At 33.4% G+C, this 23,124-nt stretch overlaps 1 protein-coding gene across 1 annotated transcript in view; it reads right to left on the bottom strand.

Annotated features, from left to right (window-relative positions):
- Nucleotides 1-23,124, bottom strand: part of PCDH15 (protocadherin related 15) — a 1,335,438-nt gene that overhangs the window by 9,786 nt on the left and 1,302,528 nt on the right. The window contains exons 34-39 of the mRNA XM_032491427.1: nucleotides 21,943-22,119; nucleotides 13,972-14,190; nucleotides 11,733-11,741; nucleotides 10,539-10,691; nucleotides 8,359-8,364; nucleotides 759-777 (exon numbers count right to left, since the gene is read on the bottom strand). Coding sequence (XP_032347318.1) covers nucleotides 759-777; nucleotides 8,359-8,364; nucleotides 10,539-10,691; nucleotides 11,733-11,741; nucleotides 13,972-14,190; nucleotides 21,943-22,119 — 583 coding nt within the window. The remainder of the gene's footprint in view (nucleotides 1-758; nucleotides 778-8,358; nucleotides 8,365-10,538; nucleotides 10,692-11,732; nucleotides 11,742-13,971; nucleotides 14,191-21,942; nucleotides 22,120-23,124) is intronic.

Genomic DNA, 23,124 nt, shown 5'->3' on the forward strand with positions numbered 1-23,124 from the left:
AATTCTTTTTAACAGATTTAACCCTGTTTTAAATTGTCGCTCTTTTTTTCTCTCCAATCACATTAAATATAATCAAGTTCATTAGGAAGAAGGGTAGGGCACACAAAATAATGATATGGTTGTAATATATTTATTATTATATTTAAGATATAATCTCCATTTTTCTTTTTACCAAAATGTGTATTGTTGGCACTCAAGCATTAAGCATGTTTCCAGAAACTCTTTTGTGATTAAGAAAATTGCCCTTCCTCAGATTTTGCAGATATCACTTCCGACTGCCTCCTGATTTCACCTATAAGTATTTAACGAAAACGGTCTCTATTGGTCTGTTTCATGATAATTTATACTTCGTTGTGAATCTGATTCAATCTGTTAGCTACTGTCATTATCCCAGAAAACCAGTTCTTTTTAAATGCGTTCATCTTAATTTCCAAGTAACTAAGGACTTATGCATTCTAAACTATTAGTCAATTAGGTCATTTGCTTATTTCATTTTCTTACTGAGAAGCTATATGATAAACTATTAAATTTATCTTTGAAAAGGTGAGCAGTTGATCTTTATTCACCCATTGAATAATAGACTTAAAGCCCCAAAACAAAGAAGCAACAAATGTACAAGAAGATATAGCAAAGCATGCTTATAGGTTTTGTTGAAATAAAGGAAAATACCCATTTTGAAAAAATATAAATCAGTCCTTCCTATAACATAAATATTTTCTTAGTAAGCCTGATGTAGCATAACACCATAAAGCCCTTACCTCTGATGTATAAACTCTCCTGCAAGGCAGAAACGAAGAAATCAGTATTAAAGACCTTGGATTTTCAGGTTAAATTGAATTATAGTTAAGGGTATTTTAAGAAAATCTGAGAAAAACTGAGAAGGTAATTTTTCATAAAAATTATCTCAGAGAAATAAAATTTTGTGGGAGTATCAAGCCAAGAAGATCAAGGTTTCATGCCTGCATCATTAACAACAAATATCACCCCAAGACCCTTATACCATATGAATGCCAAACCATAAACAATCTGTTTTATCCCAGTGGTGTATAATAACACACTTTGACTCTATTTTGATCAATTCAATTAAAAATATTCTACAGCATCCTTGTCCTAGACAAGTATCGATACATGTAAGATACTCATTTGGGGAAAAGATATGCTTCATACATGAAAAACATCAGTACAGGATGAAACATTATCTCAATGTCTGGAACATATTCTTCCAAATGTCTGTAACATTTCTTTGTGTGAATTTATTCTAAAAATAATGACTACAAAATATTGTTTAGCCTTAAAGGTCAATAATTACATTATTAGACATAAAGTGAAAAGAGTTTTTAGAGCTCTAACAGCCATTCAGTATTATATAGAGATTTATAAAGTTAAACGGACCATAAGTTGGTGAAACATTTGACTGCACTTGAGAGGGAAATAAGTATTGAATGTTTTCAATGTTGAATGTCATTAATTATGAAGGTTTTTCCTTTATTATTCATTAACCACTTCACCTAAAGTATTAAACAAGTGCTTTTGAACATGCTATACAGAATTAATAAACAACTGAAATGGAGATTTATTATGAAGACTTTCTGCTACTTTCTAAAGTCCAACAATCTCTATAGAAAATTTATTTTTACATATTACAAGGACTTTACAAGACAGGTCTGCTTATTTGAATGCATCTTAGTGGTTAAGGCATTGTTGATTGAAACAGCTAGTATTAATGATAACATAATGCTTATAAGCATATATTGCTATCAGCAGTTTATTTCAGTAGTTCCCCCTTATCTGTGGTTTCTCTACCTGTGGTGTCAGATACCTGTGGTCAATCATGGTTAAAAAATATTAAACGGAAAATTCCAGAAATAAACAATTCACAAGTTTTAATCTTGCTCCGTATCAAATAGTGTTATGAAACCTTACACCATCCTGCTCTGTCCCTCCCAGGATATGAATAGTCCCTTTTTCCAGCATATCCACACTGTATACACTACCTGCTCCTTAGTATAAGGGGGAAAAAACATATATAGGGTCCGGTACTATCCGAGGATTCAGGCATCCACTAGGGGTCTTGAACCGTATTGCCTGTGGATGAGGGGGGACTACTGCATCTGAAATAGATCTGTAATGAGTTTTGCACAGTGCTTACATAGTTCTACCAATAGTTACGAGCAAGATAATCCTAAAGCATTTAGAAGTTTAGACATTTTCAAATTTTACTCAGCTTGTATCTTTTAGAAACAAAATAGAGAAAGCTCATACTTAGGTTTTAATAATACGATTGAGTCACATGCATAATATAAAATGTCTAATCAAACTTAGACTTTATTTTCTAGAACATTTAAATTGCCTCGTTTCATTAGCAATATTTTCCATAAATGTAGGAAATAAAGTATCAGTAGATGGACTATACTGTGTACTACTGTTTCCATTAACCTTTGTGTTGCCTTTTATTTGGTTACTTGTATTGTTTGTCTTAGTTCGAAGGCAAAAAGTAACTTAGAAAAGGTAAACAATAGCATCAATATGTATAATTATCTGTGCTTTCTATTAACATGACTTTATATTGATCCTTATAAAACCAATCATACAGTATTGATGCATCTTTTTATGCAATTTATATCCAATGTGTATTATTCATTTTATATGATTTATATATATTACTGTTTACTTTTAACAATAAGGAAAATATATGGTTACCTGTTTATGTCTTTTATGGTTACCTGTTTATGTCTTTTAATATATGGTTACCTGTTTATGTCTTTTAATAGTAATATGGTCACCCTTTTATGTCTTTTGGAACATAATACATGTAGAAGAAAAAAGTATTTTTTTTTAGAGGTTGGTTGTTAGGTTGTGGGGGCTTAGGGGTTGTGGAGAGGAATAATATTTTGGCTTGTGTCCTCAAAGACTATTTTTAGGTCTCATGTAGAAGATATTCCAAGTGATTTTTATGATGAGGGAATCTCTAAATATAATGTGTCAGTAAAAAAAAATAGATAAAATATAAAACGTGGGAATAGATGTTTCATTTAAAAAATATAAAATACCAATAAAATGTTTAAATTATAAAAATGGTATTAAAAAGGATAATGTAACAATTTAGTAAGACTATATGTACCTATGTAAAATTATTTGGATTTCTGATATTTCATTGGTAATTATATGTAGATTTCATTATCAAAGAATTCTAAGAAATTTCTTTCACATTTCCAAGAAGTTGATACAAAATAGCTTAGAAAAACACATACACACTCACATTAAAGGCTTACACAATTGTGAATAATACCACATCAGAGTCCACCAAAAAGCACAAGTTGTCATGCATATGACCAGCTGCCAACAAAAACTCCAACTAAAGTTTTTTCAGTAGAAGAGAGGAAAAAATCATGTTCAAGAACCCCAAGAAAGAAATTACTCTTGGTTTGGATGAAAAGAATCTGAAGTAGAGGAGCTAATGAAAATGATTGACTACAGATTATTATTTTCATTTGATATTGTTAATTAGGGGTGCCAGACCAAAGTCTTGAAGAAATGTCACATAATATGAGTTGAACCAAATCGTTGAAATGATGCATTGTAGGGCTGTGAATCTATATTAATATACTTACAATGATAATTATCAAATAAGACCTTTGCCTATATTTTGGAATTGTGTTTTTCTCTGTGCACTTAAATCTTCTAAAATATTAAAACTTCAGAGTAGAATAAATAATTATTTTCAAAGTGGAGATTTTCAGTAAATAAAATGTATTCTATGTTTGAGATGGAAAAAAATAAAGTAATTCCTTCCTTGGTGGTCAAGTGTAGCTTTCATTAAGATAGAAGGATGGTACTTAGCTTAGCTGATGCCCTTAAGAATTTAACAAATTGAGCTCTAAGATATGAGAACAACTACAACTACAGAAATTTCTACCTAGAGTATACATTTTTTATTTTCTTTGCTTTAAACAAAGAGCAAACACCTATATAAAACTGGTGGACATTCACCAGATACAGTCCCCAGTGATTTCTGTTTACAATTTTTATATTGCATTCCTACACCATAGGCTAAATTTGGATGATTTACCCATGGCAATTAAAAGTAGCTAGGAATAAAGTCAATAGTGCACTTTTCTACAATTTTAATAGACAAGCATGTTTTATATTTTTGATAAACTTGATGAAAAATATAATTCTCAACAATGAAATAGTAACTAAATTCATACTAGATAAAATTTTGTAAACATTTAATCTTTTGATGAAACGGATTAGAATTTCTTTATTAAACTGCAGATAAATATAATTTTTGAAGAAGTATCATGATAAAATTGTAACTAAGGAGATGGTATAGTAATATGGACAAGCAAAACTAAAGAGCACTTTAAACATCTGTGAGAACAATGAAATGTGTTACAAAAGTCAACAACTCAAGGTTTATTTCCATTATAAAGAAGGGAAGAGAAAGCACAATGAGAAATAAATAGACTAAGACAGAGATTGAAAAAAGTAAAAGATTTATCTAATGTGTAAGCATACTAGTAACTTAAAAGAAGCCAGAGAAAAGGTAGTTAGTTTTTACAAGAAAACAGATGTCTACATCTATAGCACCTGAGATTTATTTTGGAATACTATAATGCCTGTCATCTCCTACATTTCTAGAGACATAACATTTTACTTTGGTAGTATTTCTTCTTACCAAGTACATAGGCTTCAAGGAAATAACAGAACATATGATATTTTTTAGCTTATCTGTAACAGTCAGCTGTTTTCCTGGAGCACTCATAGAAAACTATGATCAAAAAATAAACGTGAAACTTACTTAACGTGATAAACAAACCACTGGTTTAGGCTGGATATCTAACTTTCATGCCCACATACTCCCACTGAAAAATAGATTGAAATTACTTACTTTTTAAAAAAATGCAGACAAATAATGCTATTTTGTAGTTAAGAAAATTAAGGTAAATCTATAATATGAGTTAGTAATGATGAGATTAATAATCTTTTAAATTAAGAATGAAGAAAAAAACAGCATTGCATTGAGTTTGGAGTAAAAGAATGGAATCTTCTTTAATGTTCAAATTTGATTCCACTCAAAGGTTATGGTCAACAAAAGAGTTGTCCAGTTAAAACAGGAAATGCACCATCACAGAGAAGTAGACTGACTGTGAGACTGTTTTTCAATTCCTCCAACAATATTGTGCAAATTTTCCTGGTTTGGTTCAGGTGTCATTTCCATATTTGTTGTCTCAGAAGGGCAACTCATTTGAAGTTTTGAGAGTTGTGCTGGTGGATAATTTTTTTCTATTTGACTGTACATGTTAGCTACTGACTTTTCAAGTTCTGCTAAGTTTTTGATATGCTTGAGGATGCCTTTTGGTTCCCTTTGAGGATCTGCATGACACACTGTTGTCGCTGTCGATAGCTGTATCATAGTGGACTTCACCTCCTCAGCTGGTGTCACGCTGACAGTGCATTTAATTGCTGGTGCACACACACACTTAGTGGATGGAACTGAAGTTGAAGGAGGCAGTGGAAAAGAAAAAGGAGGAGATGGTGGAGGAAGAGGGGGAAGTGAAGGTAGAAAAGGTAGAGGAGAAGTAGAGGGAGGAGGAGGGAGAAGTGGAGACCGAGAACAGGGAAGAGGATTAGAAGGAGGAGAAGGAGGAAGACAGGAAAGAGCAAAAGGAGTAAGGCTAAGAGGAGGAGGGAGAGGAGGGAGAGGAGGAGGAGGAGGAGAAGGGGGAGGAGGTGAAGGAGGAGGAGGAGGAGGAGAAGGGGGAGGAGGTGAAGGAGGAGAAGGAGGAGGAGAAGGAGAAAAGGAGGGAGGAGGAGGAGGAGGAGAAGAAGGAGGAGGAGGAGGAGAGATTTTTAGTGGATGGGGAAGATTTTCGAAAATTTTCCTCTTGGTTTTGACAGTCATCGTACCAGTGGGTGCTTCTCTCCCAAAGAGCGCAGGATCTAAAATGCAAGGCATTGAAGGAGAAAATTCCAAGGAACAGTCAGCAGGAGAAATGGTGACATTAGGTTCAGATTTGAGTTCCACAGTCCTCGAAACAGTTGGCAAAGTGGAGAATGAGGAGTGAGACCAAGGAGAGGAAAGTGAAGAGTCTGAAGACAGAGACAGCAACTGTTCTGTTCCTCGTCTACTCGGTGATTCACTTTGCCTTATTTCCTCTTTCTCTGTTAAATCTGTATCTTCAGCAGTGAGTAAGGGATTACTGTTCCCTCTTTTGTTTGGGTTAGTCCTGGTGCTTGCATGGTCAGCTTTCTGCCTGTTGCTTTGCCATTGCTTTAAAGCTATGGTTTCTGATCTTTTGGGAAGCTCCCACATTGGTCTCCTAGGTATGCAGACTGGCCGATTCCACATCCTCTGAATCTTTTCTCTCGGGCCCCTCAGAAACTCATTCTTGGCTTGTGTTTTGGGTAAAAATGACTCTACAAAATCTGTTCTCAGTGAAAAGTCTGAATTTGTTGCTCTTTGATTTATATTTTCCTTATAAAGGGTATTGTGGGTACTTAAGGTATCCTCATCAGGTATCAGTGTGAACTCTCTTGCAGACTTGGGCCAGCTGTTCTTAAGAGATCCATCTACACGAGCCTGCTCGTGAGTCTCAACAGTACTGGAAGGAAAGTGCTGGTGTTTCCTGTCTTCTGAGACTGATTTATGCTCCCTGCTTTGTTGGAAATGGTAGAGAAGGAAAAGACTTGAAAGAAAAGAAGATAATGAAATGTAAGGAAACAGGCTGTGACATAGCTTTCATGAGAAAGATGTTTTTATGGTTCTCATATCTACTTCAAAATATAAAAGGCCAAATAACACTAATCTACTGAAGCAAGACATCACTGTCATGTTCCTGTTCTCACAAAGGCAGGGAAGGAAGAGCTTGAGAGCTGTGAGTAGCATGAGAAATTTTCATTAAAAAAAAAGAGTCTCATTCGGTACACTGACTTTTTTCTTTTTTTTAATTAGTTTGATACAGCGAAGTATCCATAACCATACATAACAGGTCTCTCATGTATAAATCACAATTCTCTAAACTGCAGCCCAGCATTTTGGCTGGTGGTTTTGTACCATTTGCCTTGGTTGAAGATGCTCAGGGCTGACTGTTTTGGGAAATAGGATCCTTAGCTGTATCTGATTCAGTACTGCACATTATCTCTCATCTTAGTAATTCTGTCCTGGAGCTAAAAGCACTCTCCTCTCTGAGATAAACCTTGCAAGATAATACAGAAAGAGATTTTTCTATCCCTTAGATTAAGAGAATTAAAGTCCCCAAGGACAGACGGAAGAATTTCTCTCATAGAGTTCAAAATCACAGCTGAGAAACTGAACTTAAGAATCTTGACAGATTATTTCCTTCCATTTCAATTTTATGCTAAATCATTTGAAAACATTATACATATTACAAATAAGAAAAGGAGCTGTTGGTATTTTTTTCTGAACATGATCTAGATAAAATTTTAGACCAAGACTCACTTTAATGAAAAGATCTATTATTGTAACAGTTTTGATATCACTGAAAGATTGTCTCAGACATGGATACTGAGTCATAGGTCCTGTGAGTCATCAATAGAACTGAACAAGTCAAAGAGCACAAATCAGTGTCTCTAAAGAAAGCAGTAGGGCCCTTCCCCTAGGAAGAATGGGGGACTTTTGGTTTTAAGTAGCGTCTCATTAGACTTTGCTCTCAAGCTCAGAGTAACAGATTTATTTTCATTATTGTTTAATATTTACCCACATAGCCGAAATGAAATAAAAGGGAAATATTTTGAAAAATTAGTCACACTGAAAAATTAGGATGAGAAGTGAGGCAATAAAATTATATATAAAACCAAAGTCATTATTGTGTCATTTGGCAAAAACACAAACTGCAACAGAGAAGTCTCATAGGTGGTTAGGACCTCCTGAATAATTCAGAAAGTGGAGAGAATTTGTATTAAAGAAACAGCAACCACTTTTCAAAATCTTGAAAAGTCATTTAAAAAATAGGGTTGAAAGTATATAGCAATGTTTCTGGGTAGATCTATCGTTGGTTTTATTTTTCTTGTAAAGAACTATCTATACAATAATACCACATCTCCTTTGATTGAAAGATATCCGTAAATATTTTTAACAAATTAAAAACAAGGAGATTTTTGAAATTCCTTTTGTTTGGCACAGGTAATATCAGTGGAAACATTTGTTTAAATTCATGCAATTTCATGGTATCAAAAGGGAATGTGGTACAGAGGATATAACTTTCTTTTTAAAAGTCAATGACTGTAGAGTAAAAAATGAAGATTACTATATATAGAATAAAACAGCATTTAAGCTATTCTGTTGCATCTTTTTTTTTCTAATGCCCTTGTATTAGAATGATATTATTTACTTACTTATGCCTATGTATCCACAGGTGAGAAAGAGAAAACATGTGATAGAAAAAAAAAGTTTTAACTATAGTTAATTTGAGATGATTATGAAAATACTAATAGGAACTTGCTTTAAACACTTAATATGTATATCCCCCCAAAATGCATGTATTTTTTCTTTTCTTTGTATTTATTCACAACAGTAATTTTAATAATGCTTTAGATAAAATCAGATGACATTTATTTAGTTGTCCTATCACAGAAAATTACAACTAGCTATCTATCTCCTATACATAGGTAAAATTCACCTCTATTAAATACGGATAACTTTAATTCTGAAACAGAAATTTTAAACAAGGTTCTAAGAATTGCTTCTATGGCCTACCTAAAAAGTTAGTCCATACTGATTTATAAAGAAGATATAAGCATGTTTTGGAAGCAATATAGAAGTACTGTGATTACTAATACAGAGTCAATCTACATGAAGTTATCAGTTACTTCATGAAGCTTTTTTTCAAAATGACCTTTGAGTTGAAAAAAAAAATTGATAACAATTCATTTGGAGATAGCTTATTTTCTAGTAATTTATGATTAGAATCCTTATAAAAAGTTTTTCAATAGATAAGTTAAACATTTGTTAAAGATAGTTAAATATGTAGAACTTTAAATACCTCAATAAATATATATTAAAATTGCAAAATCCTCTATCATAATTTTTCAAATAAAAATAGTCCCTAAATGTTGCTATTTGAAAATTATCACCAAACTATATTGATTTCTATGATGTAATAGTATACCTGCTTTTGTTAAATAAAACTGAATATATATCCCTCACTAATTTCAAATAAAACATACTCAACTTTACACATACATCTTTTTTAGTTTCAAACATTTTTTGTTAGAGGTGGTTGACATAATCAAAGAAAATCAAATCTTATTGGCTCAATTCCTACATTCACCAATAATTCAAAAAGAGAACATCATTTTCAACTTATAAAAAAATGAAAAAATATTTAAAGCATGAATCCTGTATTATATTATTACTCTAGAAATAGCATTTTAAGCTTTAAGTTCTTTTGAATTCAATTTTAGCATTAAAATATATATTAAAGTCAGTTTTAATGTTTTAAAAACTATTTTAATATAACTTGTATAACAGTATTAATATGGCAACTAATATTGATACATGTTTAAAAAGTTTTCATATTAAAAGATAAATTTCATAATTTTTGAAGCTTGCTTTATTCCTACTAGTAAATGCTGCAAATGTAACACAGTAGAATGTGTTTTAGTCCCTCAATTCCACCAAATTCCAGTTAATAAAAGTTTTCCTGGATTTAATTTAGTCATATTCTAAATTTTATATCCTTGGTAGTTTCACATTTTATGTCCTATTATAGTTACTCTTGAATTTTTAAAATATAGACAAATTAAATCTCTCTCAAAGGAATCAGGTTTTGAGAGTAGCATCATTACAGAAACTATAAAGCTATGAAGACCTTTAACAATAATTTTAAAGTCTTTTTCAAAAATGATGATTTAATATTGCTTAGAGATTCCAAATAGTATAAGAGAAATATTAAGCTCTAAGAGCAGTCTCCTTTGAGAGGAATATAATGAAAAGAATATTCTCAAGTGGTTGGATATTTAACATTAATTCTTTATTTTCATTCAGATTTTAATTATCCTATTTTATAATGTCTTAAAACAGTACCTTAGAAAAGTCTATTATTTTATACCATAGAATTGGTTTTTGATTACCAAATAGGAGCTGGCTTTTGATATTAAATCAGAAATTACTATTTTATGATTGTGCTTTATTTTTCTCATTTCTTATGAGAAAAAAATTTTCAGAATCAGTTTTTTAAGTTGGGGGGAAAATGACTGATTCTGAAGCTTGAGAGATTAAATAGAATAGTCAAGCTCTTCATTTGCAAATGTCTCCTCAAACTAAATACTTCTTTCCTGTTAAGTTTTTTTTTTTTTAATGTTCTTTTGTTTGTTTTGTTTTTATTTTTTGGTTATTACTTCTCAAATTAACTTTTCTTAGGTTCTCATGTTAACAATTTTCTGTTTAAGAAATGTACTAATCCAAGCAGGCTGTAAACTATATTTCCACTCAAGGAAATTTCAAATTAAATACTCACCACACAGCATCCATCAAAACCCATTTACTTCTAAAAGCCCCTGAAAGATCTACTTACATTGTGCTGTCCCCAAGTTCTTCATAGAGATGAGCACCCGGAGGTGGTGGGGGCGGCGGGGGCATGGCCACTGGTGCTGGGGCAGGCGCTGCTGGTTTAGCTGCAGGTAAGGCGGACTGGATTCGGGCTGTCTTGGTGCACTCAGCTTGACGTCTTTGGTAAAGTAAGGATGTTTTTGTAAACTTCATTTTAGAAATCATATACTTATCAATAGGCTACCTTTTAATATTAAGGACCAGTTATCAGAGGAACCCACCTAAAAATTCTTTTACCAAATACTTGAACTTATTAACTGATATAATTGTGAAAGCATCCCCAGAGTATCTTTTATGTAAAACCCATTCCCCTTAGTTTTTTAAAATACTGACTACTTGAAAAATGGGTAGAATTCAGTAGAAATATTTGCAAATTAAATTAAATGATAATATTAAAGGGAGAAAGGCAAAATATTTATACAATTTGATAATTGGTAATTGCTTAATAGATCTCTTTCATAATGTGAGGCATACAGAAGATACATAATTTTCCTTTATTATTCATCTTCCATGTATTTAAAGAAAACTTATTTTATTTAAAAGTGATTTTAGAAGGGAAGGTTATAGCTCTGTCCTGTAGTGCATGTTAGCATGCACAAGAGTCATAGGTTCAGTCCCCAGTACCTCCATTAAAATAAATAAGTTAATATACCGTCCCTACAAAACAAAACAAAACAAAAATCCCCCTCCCCCCATAACAAAGTGATTTTAAACATTTTTGACATTAGTTTACAGAGACTGTGTAGGTGTGCACATTTAGGAGGAAGATTTGGTTAGCTTTTATTTCCTGTGGATTGCTAAGAATGCCTGTGATTCTTACATTAGAGCTAGATTGCTTTTTTTTTTTTACTTTCTTGGACACATTGTTAATTCCTTCCTCAAAACCAAGATCTCAAAGGGTGGAAACTATCAGGGCAAACTGTCTTTTTCACATTTCTTCCACTTGTATCCAGTTATATAAAATCAGCTCTGTTCTATATACACAAAACCAGAAAGGAATTAGAACTAGAAAGTATAAATTTCTTGAAAATACAAAGCGGACAAATAAACAGAACAAATTATTGGTTCTGGGCAGGCAGACTACCTTATCAGTATTATCTGGAGTTTTTCTTTTCCCATTACATGAAATCATAGGCAAAATATTAGTAATTATACTTACACTTTAAACCTGTTTGAGAAAGCAATGAGTAAGAAAAAAAGAGAAAGCTACATGAGAAATATGGCATTCATAATATTTTAACATCTGACTTATTCTAAAATATGAATAATTTACTGGTTTAACTCATAATGACACAGACTTAATGACCTATTAGGAAAACCAAGTATTTCAATTCAGAAAGTGAAAATAGTGAACACTTTATTATTAATGTCACAGTCCTACAAGCTCTTAAAACATTCATTGCAGGAAAACAAAGAAATGGGCCAAATGGAATAAGAAAAACTGGATTAAAACATGAATATGTGAGTTTCACCTCTGACAGAGAAATGGAATATTAAAGATGATCTGATCTTTATAACTGGCTTCTTGGTTTGCTGCGCTTGAAGAATATTAAAGAAGTGGAGTCAGGCAGCAAGCCCCGATAATGCTCTTGGTCTCACTTTGAAGCAGAAGCGAGAACTGGAAGGTGCCACTCCTGGGCAATGAATTTATGACAGTTTTTTTTTCACATTTGCCTCTTAGTTTTCCATGCATGGCGAATTTCAAAGACACATCTTAATATGAAAGAATAACCATTCATTCCAATCTATTTACAAGCAGAATACGAGGGTACAAAAGTTAGATTTTTAAATACTTGAATTTTACTTTGAAACATGAATGGTACGAAACACATTTTGTTTCTTCTGTTAATCTTTACCAAGTGGTGACTTAATTAATTCCTAGAGTGTCAAGCTGATTACTGAACTAAAAATAATTAGATAATGCATCTTTGTAATGTTTAAATATTAAGCATCTTAATTTAAAAAAAATTCAGACGACTGAGTATAGCATCCAGGGTGCTTCAGTTTTAATCACTGCATTGTGTGCCAAATATAAGAAGTTTTCTTGCTGCTTTTACTGCCTGCAGGATACAATAAAGCTCCTCTGGGAAACAGCTGAATGAAAAAGAATGACTGTAATACAGATTATATTTAACAGGAAAATTAATATTGGTTTGATGGCTTAAAATTTAAAACATTTGTCCTGTATTAAGTGTGTTCAGAGGCTTTAGATTTGGCATATGAATTGATTTATTAAGCATCCAATGAATTCCAATAGATCAACCTAAATATTATATTTGCAACTTCACATTCCTTTGTGATGATAAATATTCCTATACTATCCTCATGCAGAGCATACTTTTCAGCTTTCAGGTTGGAATTACCTTACCTTATGTAATTCAGATGAAAATTCTCAGTGTTAGAGAACAAAGATAATAGTTTAAGAATATAAAAGGACTATTTTGGGACTTTCCCTGTAGGTATTTTAAATGATGAATAGTAGTTCTACTGTTATTTCTTCTTACTGTTTGTTATGTCAGGTAATTCATATGATTTATGACTCCTGTCTATTATTTATTTTCATTTTGTGCCACCCTCAGGGCTACCTCTCTTCTTAACCTATTTCACAATTTTTTCACCAATCATCGCCAAGAGGGACATACTTAAGATGTATAGCCTTCTATCACAAAGATTCTCCATGCCTAATGTCACATAAAGAATAGCCTACTATACTATGTTAAGTATAGATGTTTACAATTAGCTAAAAATTACTTGACTCCTTTGAAGCCTAAACAAGAAAAATACAGATATTTTAAGTGGGTGTGTTTGCCTGGAGGAACCAGAAAAAAGGAAGACCTGTATGGTCAAAATTTGCTGTTGGATGTTACAAAATAGGCTCTAGCAAGGCTACCCAGGAAAGAAGAAACCATGTGGAAAATTACCAGGGTGTGCTGTGATTTTTAGATGATTTTGCGAACACCTTGATCATCTGCATGGAGGTAAATTTAACAATATGTATAAAAACCTACCATGACAATCCAGTTAGGTTACAGACCTTCTTCTGGAACTCGGGTGTATGCATAGGACATTCCACTGCCTCTTCCCCAGGACACCTAGTGCCTTCTCTCCCAAGGTTCTTAACCTGATGCCGAGCATAAACAAAGCTATAGGAGGTAACCTAATATTCCGACTGGATAGGAATGTATTAGGATCCCAGAACACTGAGCAATCTGTGAAAAATGTATTGAAAGCTTATATTGTTTTCCCGTAAAGAAAGGTCATTTGGAACAAGGAAAATACAGTACTCCCAGAATGGCTGCACACTACTATTTTACAACTACAGAGCCATGTACCAGACACAGTTTTCTGATAACGCCTTCTTGAGGAACGATCCCTGTTCAGCATCTATGAATACTTACTGTCTGTAGCTGACCAAGACCACCAAGATGGCAGGGATACAGCAGAGGATGATGATGAAGGCCAGGGCCAGCAAGGCCCCTTCTGTATAGCCTAGACTTTCTCCCCGCTTTTTAATGCTGGTCACTGCCTCTGGAGTCCGGATCTCCAGAATGCGTCCTCCTTCCCCATAATGCGGCTGAAAGTCTTTATTGATATCGAGCAGTTTGCCATCCAAAAATCTTTATTGTTAGATAAACAGTAAAATCAATGATGTTAACAGAGAAAGGCCTTTTTGTAAACAAAATATTTTTTGTAATCTCCTTAATATTTTCTTTAATGACAACCTATGCTGAGTCAGAAGTCTTACTATAAATAAGAAAAGCATATATAAAAAGCAAGAGCAATAAAGCAGAGTAACACCTCTGTATGCACATATTCAAGATATTAATAAAAATGCCCCGGCTTAATATGCTTACAGACTTGGGAAAAATAATTACCAATGTCATTGAACTTTATATCACTATGTTGAGTTTATTTACATTATTAAGTTATTCAGGCGGAATAAAATATAAGTATAAATTATATAGCATAGTTTAAAAATATATTCCTGCATCCTGTCTCCTTCAGTTCTCAGAATAATCCTGTGAAATAGAACATTAATACTGATTTACTGCAGACCACAATGCTGAATTATAGAAACAAATCTTAGACACCAACTCAAGCCTTCAGACTCAGAATATATGTGTTTCATCACACCATCTTAAATGTTGACACTCTTAGATCTCAAACCAAAACATTTTTATGGGCAAAGAGCAAACAAATTAAAAGATTTTTTTTTCTTCCTAGAAAGAGAAAACTAAAGAAATGATGCAGGTGGTAAATCAGTGCCCTTAGGATGACAGAAATCAGTGGTTGATTTATTCTAGGTGTTCATGAAAACCCTTTCTCTACATAATGCAATTCCAACTATGGGCATTGTGTTGGAGAGGAGAATTAAGGATTGTTACTTAATTTTGTTAGAGTGAGCAATTGTGTTATATATTTTATGCTGTAATTAGCAGGTAATTTTATTTTTCAAAATTCCTCAGGAACATTTGAATAATCCTTTACAAATCCTACAATATTGATACAATTGTGTCCTGAATACCACAAAGCCACAATATGTCTTAGGTTGTTTTCTTTTTGAATTTTTAAAGACAGTTATCTATAAATGCGAAGCTTCTTATAGAGAATTGGAAAACACAAAACAGTCCAAAAGGCAGAATTACTCAAAGGCCCACATGCAAAGCAGTCACTGCTAACATTTAGGTATTCTCAAGTCTAATCTTTTTTTGTTGTTATTAATAATTTTCTGTACTTGTAATTATACAGCATATACAAAGTAAAAATATTATTATAGAAATATGTCTTAATATGAGACACCACACTATGATGGAAATGTAGAAAAAAGAAATGTGAAAGAAAAAAAATTAAATGACTCCAAATTTTACATTCAAATAACAACCAATGAATGCCATGCATGTGCATCTTACTGACTATTTTATCCCTTTCAACATTTCATTCATATTTTTCCAGTGATCGTGATGACTTTAAATCTAGCTGAATACACTGTTCATAGCTTTCATTTAGAAAAAAAAAACAAAGAGATGCCTGATGTCAAATATGAATTCCACTGAAGAGTTTATTAATCTTCCAATTCAAGAAACCTACTGGCTCAGATAATTCAATTTGATTTTAAAGCTACACACTCTTTTAGTCAAGTTTTCATACTATAACACAAGGCAGGTGGGATGCTTTGAGGTTTTTTTTGTGGTTTTCTTTTTCTTTTTCTTTTTTTTTTTTTTTTTTTACAAATACGCTTTTGAAAATGTGCTTTTTATCGCAATTTTCCTAGGCCTTTTTTTAGGTATGTTAAGAAGTACAATTAAGGTTCATCCATTGTTCCAAGTACCAGATTGGAACAGAATAGTAGAACTTTTTGAATTGTATATCAGATAAAGTAAGAAACTCCAAATGAAGTGCAGATTAAGAGTTGGGTCACAAAAATACATACATATCATTAGAAACTGGGAAGGCTGAGAATTAGAGGGAGATCATTAACTGCAGGGAAAAATTACTCTTATCTTGTGGATCCACAGATCACAATTCTATTGGATTCTACTGGATTCTATATCCAAAACTCCTAAAGGGAGATGAGTCTCTTTACAGTACAGCAACCCCAGTATTTAGATATTTATTTGGTTTATTTCTCAATTTAGGTAACTGTCATAAGTAATTGTTTACTCGAAGTGTTGATCACTTCTGAACCCATATCTCATCTAGAATATCTTTCCTTTTTGCTGTATACCTGTGAAACAACTTGCCTGGGTAAAAAATTCTTGAGTGATAACATTTTTCCTTAAAACACTGTGGACTGGATTCCATTGACTTTTGGCATTTTGTCATGCAGGTGGAAAGTGTAAACCTTATCTAATTTTTGTTCCTTTCTATTTAAGTCATTTTTATTCTTATTTCGATAGTTTTAAGACATACTAGGTACTTTCTGAGGACACATGACAACATTTTCATTGATTCTGCCTGTTAACATAATTAAATCTTTTAATTATATTTTCAGGTTTTGTTCCTGTGAGAACTATTACAATTTTTACTTTAGAGATCCATGCAATTATCAGGTTGTATCTTAATTGTCCTCTAAATAGATGTTGACTTCTTTTATGATTTCTGTTTTTTCCTTAATATGCTATGAGCTTCTTATGTTTATACTTCATTTTACCAATTAATTTTTAAGATGCTTTTTCATTTTAGGCAAGGTGGAATCCAGATAGTGGATTTTAGGAGATTATCTTCCTAAGGTGGAAAAATTAGCCCCAAGAAACTTCAGGCCTTTGTTTTATATTTTTTATGATTTCAGGACTAAGAACTCTACTGTCTGCTAACATCCATGTCAATCCTTGAAGATGAAATCTAATTGACTCTCTCTGGAATGTGAGCTAACCCACACCTAGCCAGGGTGAGCAGAGGTTCCAAATGGCCTGAGGGGACAGCACTTCGTCGAGGCCCACAGCCAGCCTGGAGAGGGTCAGTTCTCACTATTCTTTTGTGGAGCATTTTTGACCAGAAATAGGGAAGAATTCAGGGCATGTAAAACACACACACCATTTCACTGTCCCATACGGTCTTATTTTCTACTAAAAATGTTGAACTGTTTGCCAATGGTTTCTGGAAAAGAATATTTCCAGCAATACATACAGTTGATCTCTGAGTCATCAAGGTGTTGTTTCCTTTATTTTGTGTTTCAGTATTTATTACTGAGCCTGTTTTTATCCCTGCTTATTTTAGAAAAGAGATAAATCTGTCAGATTCAACATCAATAAAGAAATGTGATTTTCTCTTTATTCTCATCTGCAGTCTACTAGCTGCTGGATGAAAATCATTTTTACTTCCAAGGGGGAGGTGAACAAATCCCTTTCCAGTATTTAGCCAACATTAATTGATTACTGCTCTGTTTTCCTGAGATGAGGTAAATTCTTAAACCGGTCCCATGTCTTCTGACTCACTCAGCTGATGGAGCACATGAAAACACGTTTCTCTGCCTCCATTTACTTGTGTGGAGCACAACTTTCAAAGAACAACATGTAACCACCAGTCCACCCTGCAGTTTACCTTGATGATTTCACTGTTGCAATGTACATATGGATGTAGAAATAAAGGGGAGGGTGAGCAGGGGAATGCATTCTGTACTTGACAAAAATCCACACCTAAATGGTGGAGGGGCAACTGTCTATTTCCCTGGTCGGTAGACAATCTGGGTCCCTGAAATAGGTTTACAGAGCAGGCAGTGGTTAACACATCTGCCCACATCCATTTCACTTGGATAAGGCTGCTCTGCTTAATAAAGGAAACGAGGGGTGGACCACTATTTACTCTCTACAGTTCCACAATTATTTTAAATAGATTCTAATTTTCATTTTCCAATTATTTGAATTTTCAGTATTCTGAATTTTTTTCTGGACTTAGGAAGGTGAAAGAAGTTTTATCAGAGCTTGGCAGTTAGATTTCTTTTAAAGTATATGGTTTTAAACACTGTACAGTTTGTGGAATATACCAGCTTTCCCTACCTTCTTTATCTCTCATTTACCATCTGGACAGACTAAGTAGACTGGACATGTAAGATAAGTATAAAAACTAAAACTGTACTTGCTTAGTCTTCAATTTAATTTAATTTAATTTAATTTTAAAATAGTATGTTCTGTTTCTGCTTAGGCTGCAGAAAGCAACAAGAGAATGTAGCATCCTCCCTAAGGATAGGAAGGTCATATGACACCAAAATTATAATTTTTTTTCAAGCAAGAAGCCAGGTTCCAAAGAGTGACAATTTCCTCCAGCAATGGGATGAGACCATGTGTCAGTTCACCTCTTCAGAATGAGGTGAAAATTGCAGCCCTAACTGCAAACAAAATAAATCAGCTAAAATTTTAATACATTTTACAAACCTAAGTGTGTATCAGCATGGAAGGTTAGAATAAGAGCCCCACAAACACAAGTAGGGGTTTTCACTCACTCACAAACTCTTCCATGGACTTCCAAAAGATAGATTAGGGACAGGGCAGGAGACCAGAGAAATCCTCTTCAGGGTGCAGGGATATAGGAAGTAATCAGCTAAGGCTGTGACACTCTGCAGTTCTCTGGACCTGTGTCGCATACAAAGCAAATGCCATAGAAAGAGAGGGAGAAATTACTCCCATCCCTAGGGCTCAAGGAAAGGTCCACTGCTTCTGGGGTAGCGTTATAAGCAAGAATCCACTACCCATCCGGGAGGAGCAGGAGCTGCCTTGGACCTAGGACCCTGCAGTACAGGGCAGAGGTCTGCTACTGGTTAGGGACGGGCAGGGATCTCTCTTACACCCAAGAACTTCCACAAATACAAAGGAGAGAATGGACATCAAGGGAAAGAGGAGAAGAAAAGCTGACAAAGCTCAACAAGAGAAACAGAGAACCCCCCAACCCCACGTTGTCCCTTCCCCACCATGAGAGTAGAACCAAGCAACAAGAAAGGGCAGTTCACCACGTCGGGAGAGTTAGCAGAATGGAGAGAAACCCTTTCTGTGGCACAGGCATGCGGGTTTGCTGAAGATAAAGAGCAACAGAGCCAGACACGGAGATAACCCAGATACCAGAGCTATCACACAGGGACCCGGATACAACCCTGACTAATACGCTACAGGACTTAGTGGAAGGCAGAAGAGATGCCTGAACTGATGGAGAAATTCAGTTAATTGGTAGGAACTGTAAGAAAGAACCAAATGGAAATGCAAGCATTTTTTTTTTTAAGATACAAGGAATTTCTTCAATGAGCTTATCAATAGGCTAACACAGATGAATCCGTGAACTTGGTAACAAGGCACCAGAAATTATCCAAACTAAAACGCAAAGAGACAAGAATGTTAAGGGAAGGGAGAAGGACAAAAACAAAGCATGCAAAAACTGTGAGTTTAATCGGAGTCCCAGAAAAGAAATAGAGAGAAAACAGGTATAAGAAATATTTGAAGAGATACTGTCTGAGCACATTCCAGAATGAAACAACAAAAAGCCCAAACAAACAAAAGACACAAATTGAAGCTCAGAGACATACAAAAAGAATAAAAGCAAGATAAAAGTAATATATATTTTTGCAGAAAATCTAAACAATTTAGATAATTAAAATTAGAAAAACCAAAATACTCATAAACTCTTGGAACAAATTAGGTAATAACTATCACTGAAGCCATTCCAGTCTTCCCTATGCGTTTACAAGTGTTTTTTTTTTTAATTTTGATAGCGTTAAATCAGTTTTTTAAAACTGAATTGAACTCCTTGGAGGACATCTTTTTTTGTTTCTAATTCTTTGGCCTGAAAGTTCTAACATTCTCAGAAGCTTGGATTTTAGGATAAAGAGAAATTGAGAGAATGATCTTGTTTCCACTGATCTGGGCATTAGGCAACAATCTTAAGTTGTTGTAGTATATCTGTTCAGTGTTAGAAAGTAACTTTTCAATAACTTTCATAACTTCATTTTAATAAGATCTATGCACTATCAGCCTTAGATTATTAAATATATCTATATAATTTCATAACAAAATATTTCAAGGAACAATCCTAGGGTTTAAATTAGACCACTGTTTCTCAGCTACTAGTAGTTCCAGGTGAAGACTGATAAAGCACAATGCTAATACTAGTCTGTCTATCCTCTCCTCAATATAAAGGTTTGTTTTTTTTTTTTAATTTATAGTTATTCTATACCTTATCCCTTCCTTCCTGGCTATAGTAGTTATTCTATTGAATTTAGATCTTTACTCTTCACAATATAATCTAGGTTTGGGAAAACTTGTTTAGAATGAAGGATGCTTATCGTATACTTCATAGTGTCTGTCAGTTGAAATCTAACTGGCTTCAGTGCTCACATCTTTTATCTCTAAAATGTTTATAAGTACACCTTGAATTATAAATCATCATTATTTTACTTTTTAAAGCCAGGCTATTAGCTTGAAGAGAATAGAAATTTTTATATTTAGGAAAAACTTTTTAAATTCAAACAACCTGTCACCATATTTCAAAATAAAACCAGTGTATACAAAATCCAGAATACAGATGGATTTAAATAAATGTTAAAAATGACAAAACATAAAATAGAAAGAAGATATGAATTATTTTAAAGTATATTTATAAAAATATTCTTTAGTTAATAAAGCAAGCTAAAATTGGCTTAGTGGATCTATATGTTGCTTCATTTGGATAATGAGTCTAAAGCCTGAGAGTAAACTATTGCTTTTGTCATGTATATTTCCCCACAGGGATTAGTATACTATCTTGCATATGCCCCAAATATCTGTTATATATAAACTGATGAATAATATACTTATTAACTATGGCTTTTAAAAAAATTAAGTTGATATTAAATCACTATTTCACTGTTTCTAAAATAGGAGCAGTGAAATTTTGTTGATGAGCAGATATAAAGTAAAACAAAATTCAGAATTTACGAGTTTTAATAAATGGGTAAGTAGATTTTTACTAAATAAAAACATGCTCCCTCATATGGATATATACATAAATTTGTATGTGCATATATTTATGTATATGCTGTTTATTATATATGTTGACAAAGAAAAACTAAATTCCGAAATAATGGATTTTGGTACATATGTGTGTATATATATACACATTTCTAAATATTTAGACTATATACATATGATTATAGATCATTGTGTATTTTTACTAAAAAAAATGTATTTTACTTTTGGTAAGAATTGCATTCCAAGAATCTTTTGGACACTAGGTGTCACTAGAGTAAAGGAGAAATTAACAACAACAAAAAAGCTGTTCAAGAATAATTTTCAAAGGAGAATATATAGTAATGTTTTGTTTAAGATTCTGTATTTTCTTTATTTTTAGGATTTATAACTCAAACATTTAAATTCATACCAAGATGAAATATCACATAGGTTACAGACTTGGATGGAAGTGATTACCCCTCTGCCCTCCATCCCCAAGTCAAGGGAAAAATCAGATACTCATTTTTGCTGATTCAATAAGACATTAAAGAAAGCTAAGGCTTGTTCTTAAAATTCAAGGCTACGGACACCATCACCGGCAAACTGCCACTTTAAGAAGGGGTCGGTGCTTTCCTCTCAAACAGTCAGGGTCTTGGAGCAGGAGTGGGAGCTGATGCAAAGTGACCTGAATGAACTGCTCATTGTTCTTAAGTATACGGGACCATCTGACATCTCAGGGAGAACATAATTTCTTAAGCCACTTTAATCTCACACTTACATCTTAAACTTCTAAGTATGAGGACTCTAGGTATTGTTTCTTAGATTCTTTTTTCTTGCTGATACTTCACTTTCAGCAACATTTTGGTGAGTTTTAAACTTAAGTACATACAAGCTTAAATCAGGATTATCTATCGGTGATATTGTAACCAGAGAGCTGTTACAGATAATAAAAGTACTTACTTAAAAAGCTCATTTCTGTCGATGGCTCTGTTGGTTTGGGGGTCGATGGCATAGACAGTCAAGTCACACTTGGTATAGTCTTCTAGAGAAAAGGCGTCGCCGTGCCGGCGAGCACCGATGGACTCCACCACAACCTTGGCGCCAGGAATTTGCTCCTGAACATAGCGATCCAAAATCCTATAAATCAAACAGAACACAAACTTTATGACATTCGGATGGGCTCACTAGGGAAAAAAAATCACATTCAACTTGAAATGACATTTAGTAAATGAAAAATGATGACAGCCTGGATTTTGCTAATGTTTACTGAATATGAACCTTGAAAAAAAAATGTCCCTATATATTTAGAGCATTTAACTCCCAATGATGCTGGAAGCTGAGTAAGGTAGAAAGAGGTCATCAACCATGTCCTATTTAAGTCTCGACTTTAAAAATGTATGATACCATTTGAGCTTTTACATGGCTCATGGGAAATACCAGCTATGTTGTACAAGTAGAGCTGTCTATGCTTTATAGGAGCCATAGGGTCTTAGAACTCTTGAGTTCATATGGTCGGTGTCATAAATTACACCTTCCACCAGATTTTGTGATACGTGGCACTTGGCCACAGGCCAAGGTGCAAGAGTAGGATGCCTATTTTCTTAAGTGTATAAAGACCCTTTGAGCATTACAGCAATGGGATGTATTTTGCTATGCTACGCTCACCAGGTTAAGATAAAAATATTGCTTGCAAATCTCAGAAGTTATTTAAGTGAATACAAACAACCAAAAGATACCTCATTTAATGTAGAATGAGTAATAAGTCACATGAAAAAACAGAAATAATGTTAACCTATAGGTAATTTTCTATAAAGTACAATTTTTTCTAAATTAATAACTTGATTTTAATTGAAAATATTAATTAGTGCCAAGTGTTTGTTATTCTGTATTGCCACAAATGGCAATTTTTAATGTTCTTTTTCCTTATTAAAAACTTTATATTATTAATTCTTGAAGATTAACATTAGAATGCACATATTAAATATTTATAGGCATTTATATGCAAATTTAATAACTATACATGGAAAGTATCTTAAAATTTATGATTCAGTGTTCCTCTTGGCGTCCAAGCTGTGAGGCATTTTGGAGGAGCAAGGGGTAATATTCTAAGGACCACTGATATAATAGGAAATAACTTTTACT

This window comes from Camelus ferus, chromosome 11 (genome assembly GCF_009834535.1).
Source record: "Camelus ferus isolate YT-003-E chromosome 11, BCGSAC_Cfer_1.0, whole genome shotgun sequence".
NCBI classification, from domain to species: domain Eukaryota; kingdom Metazoa; phylum Chordata; class Mammalia; order Artiodactyla; family Camelidae; genus Camelus; species Camelus ferus.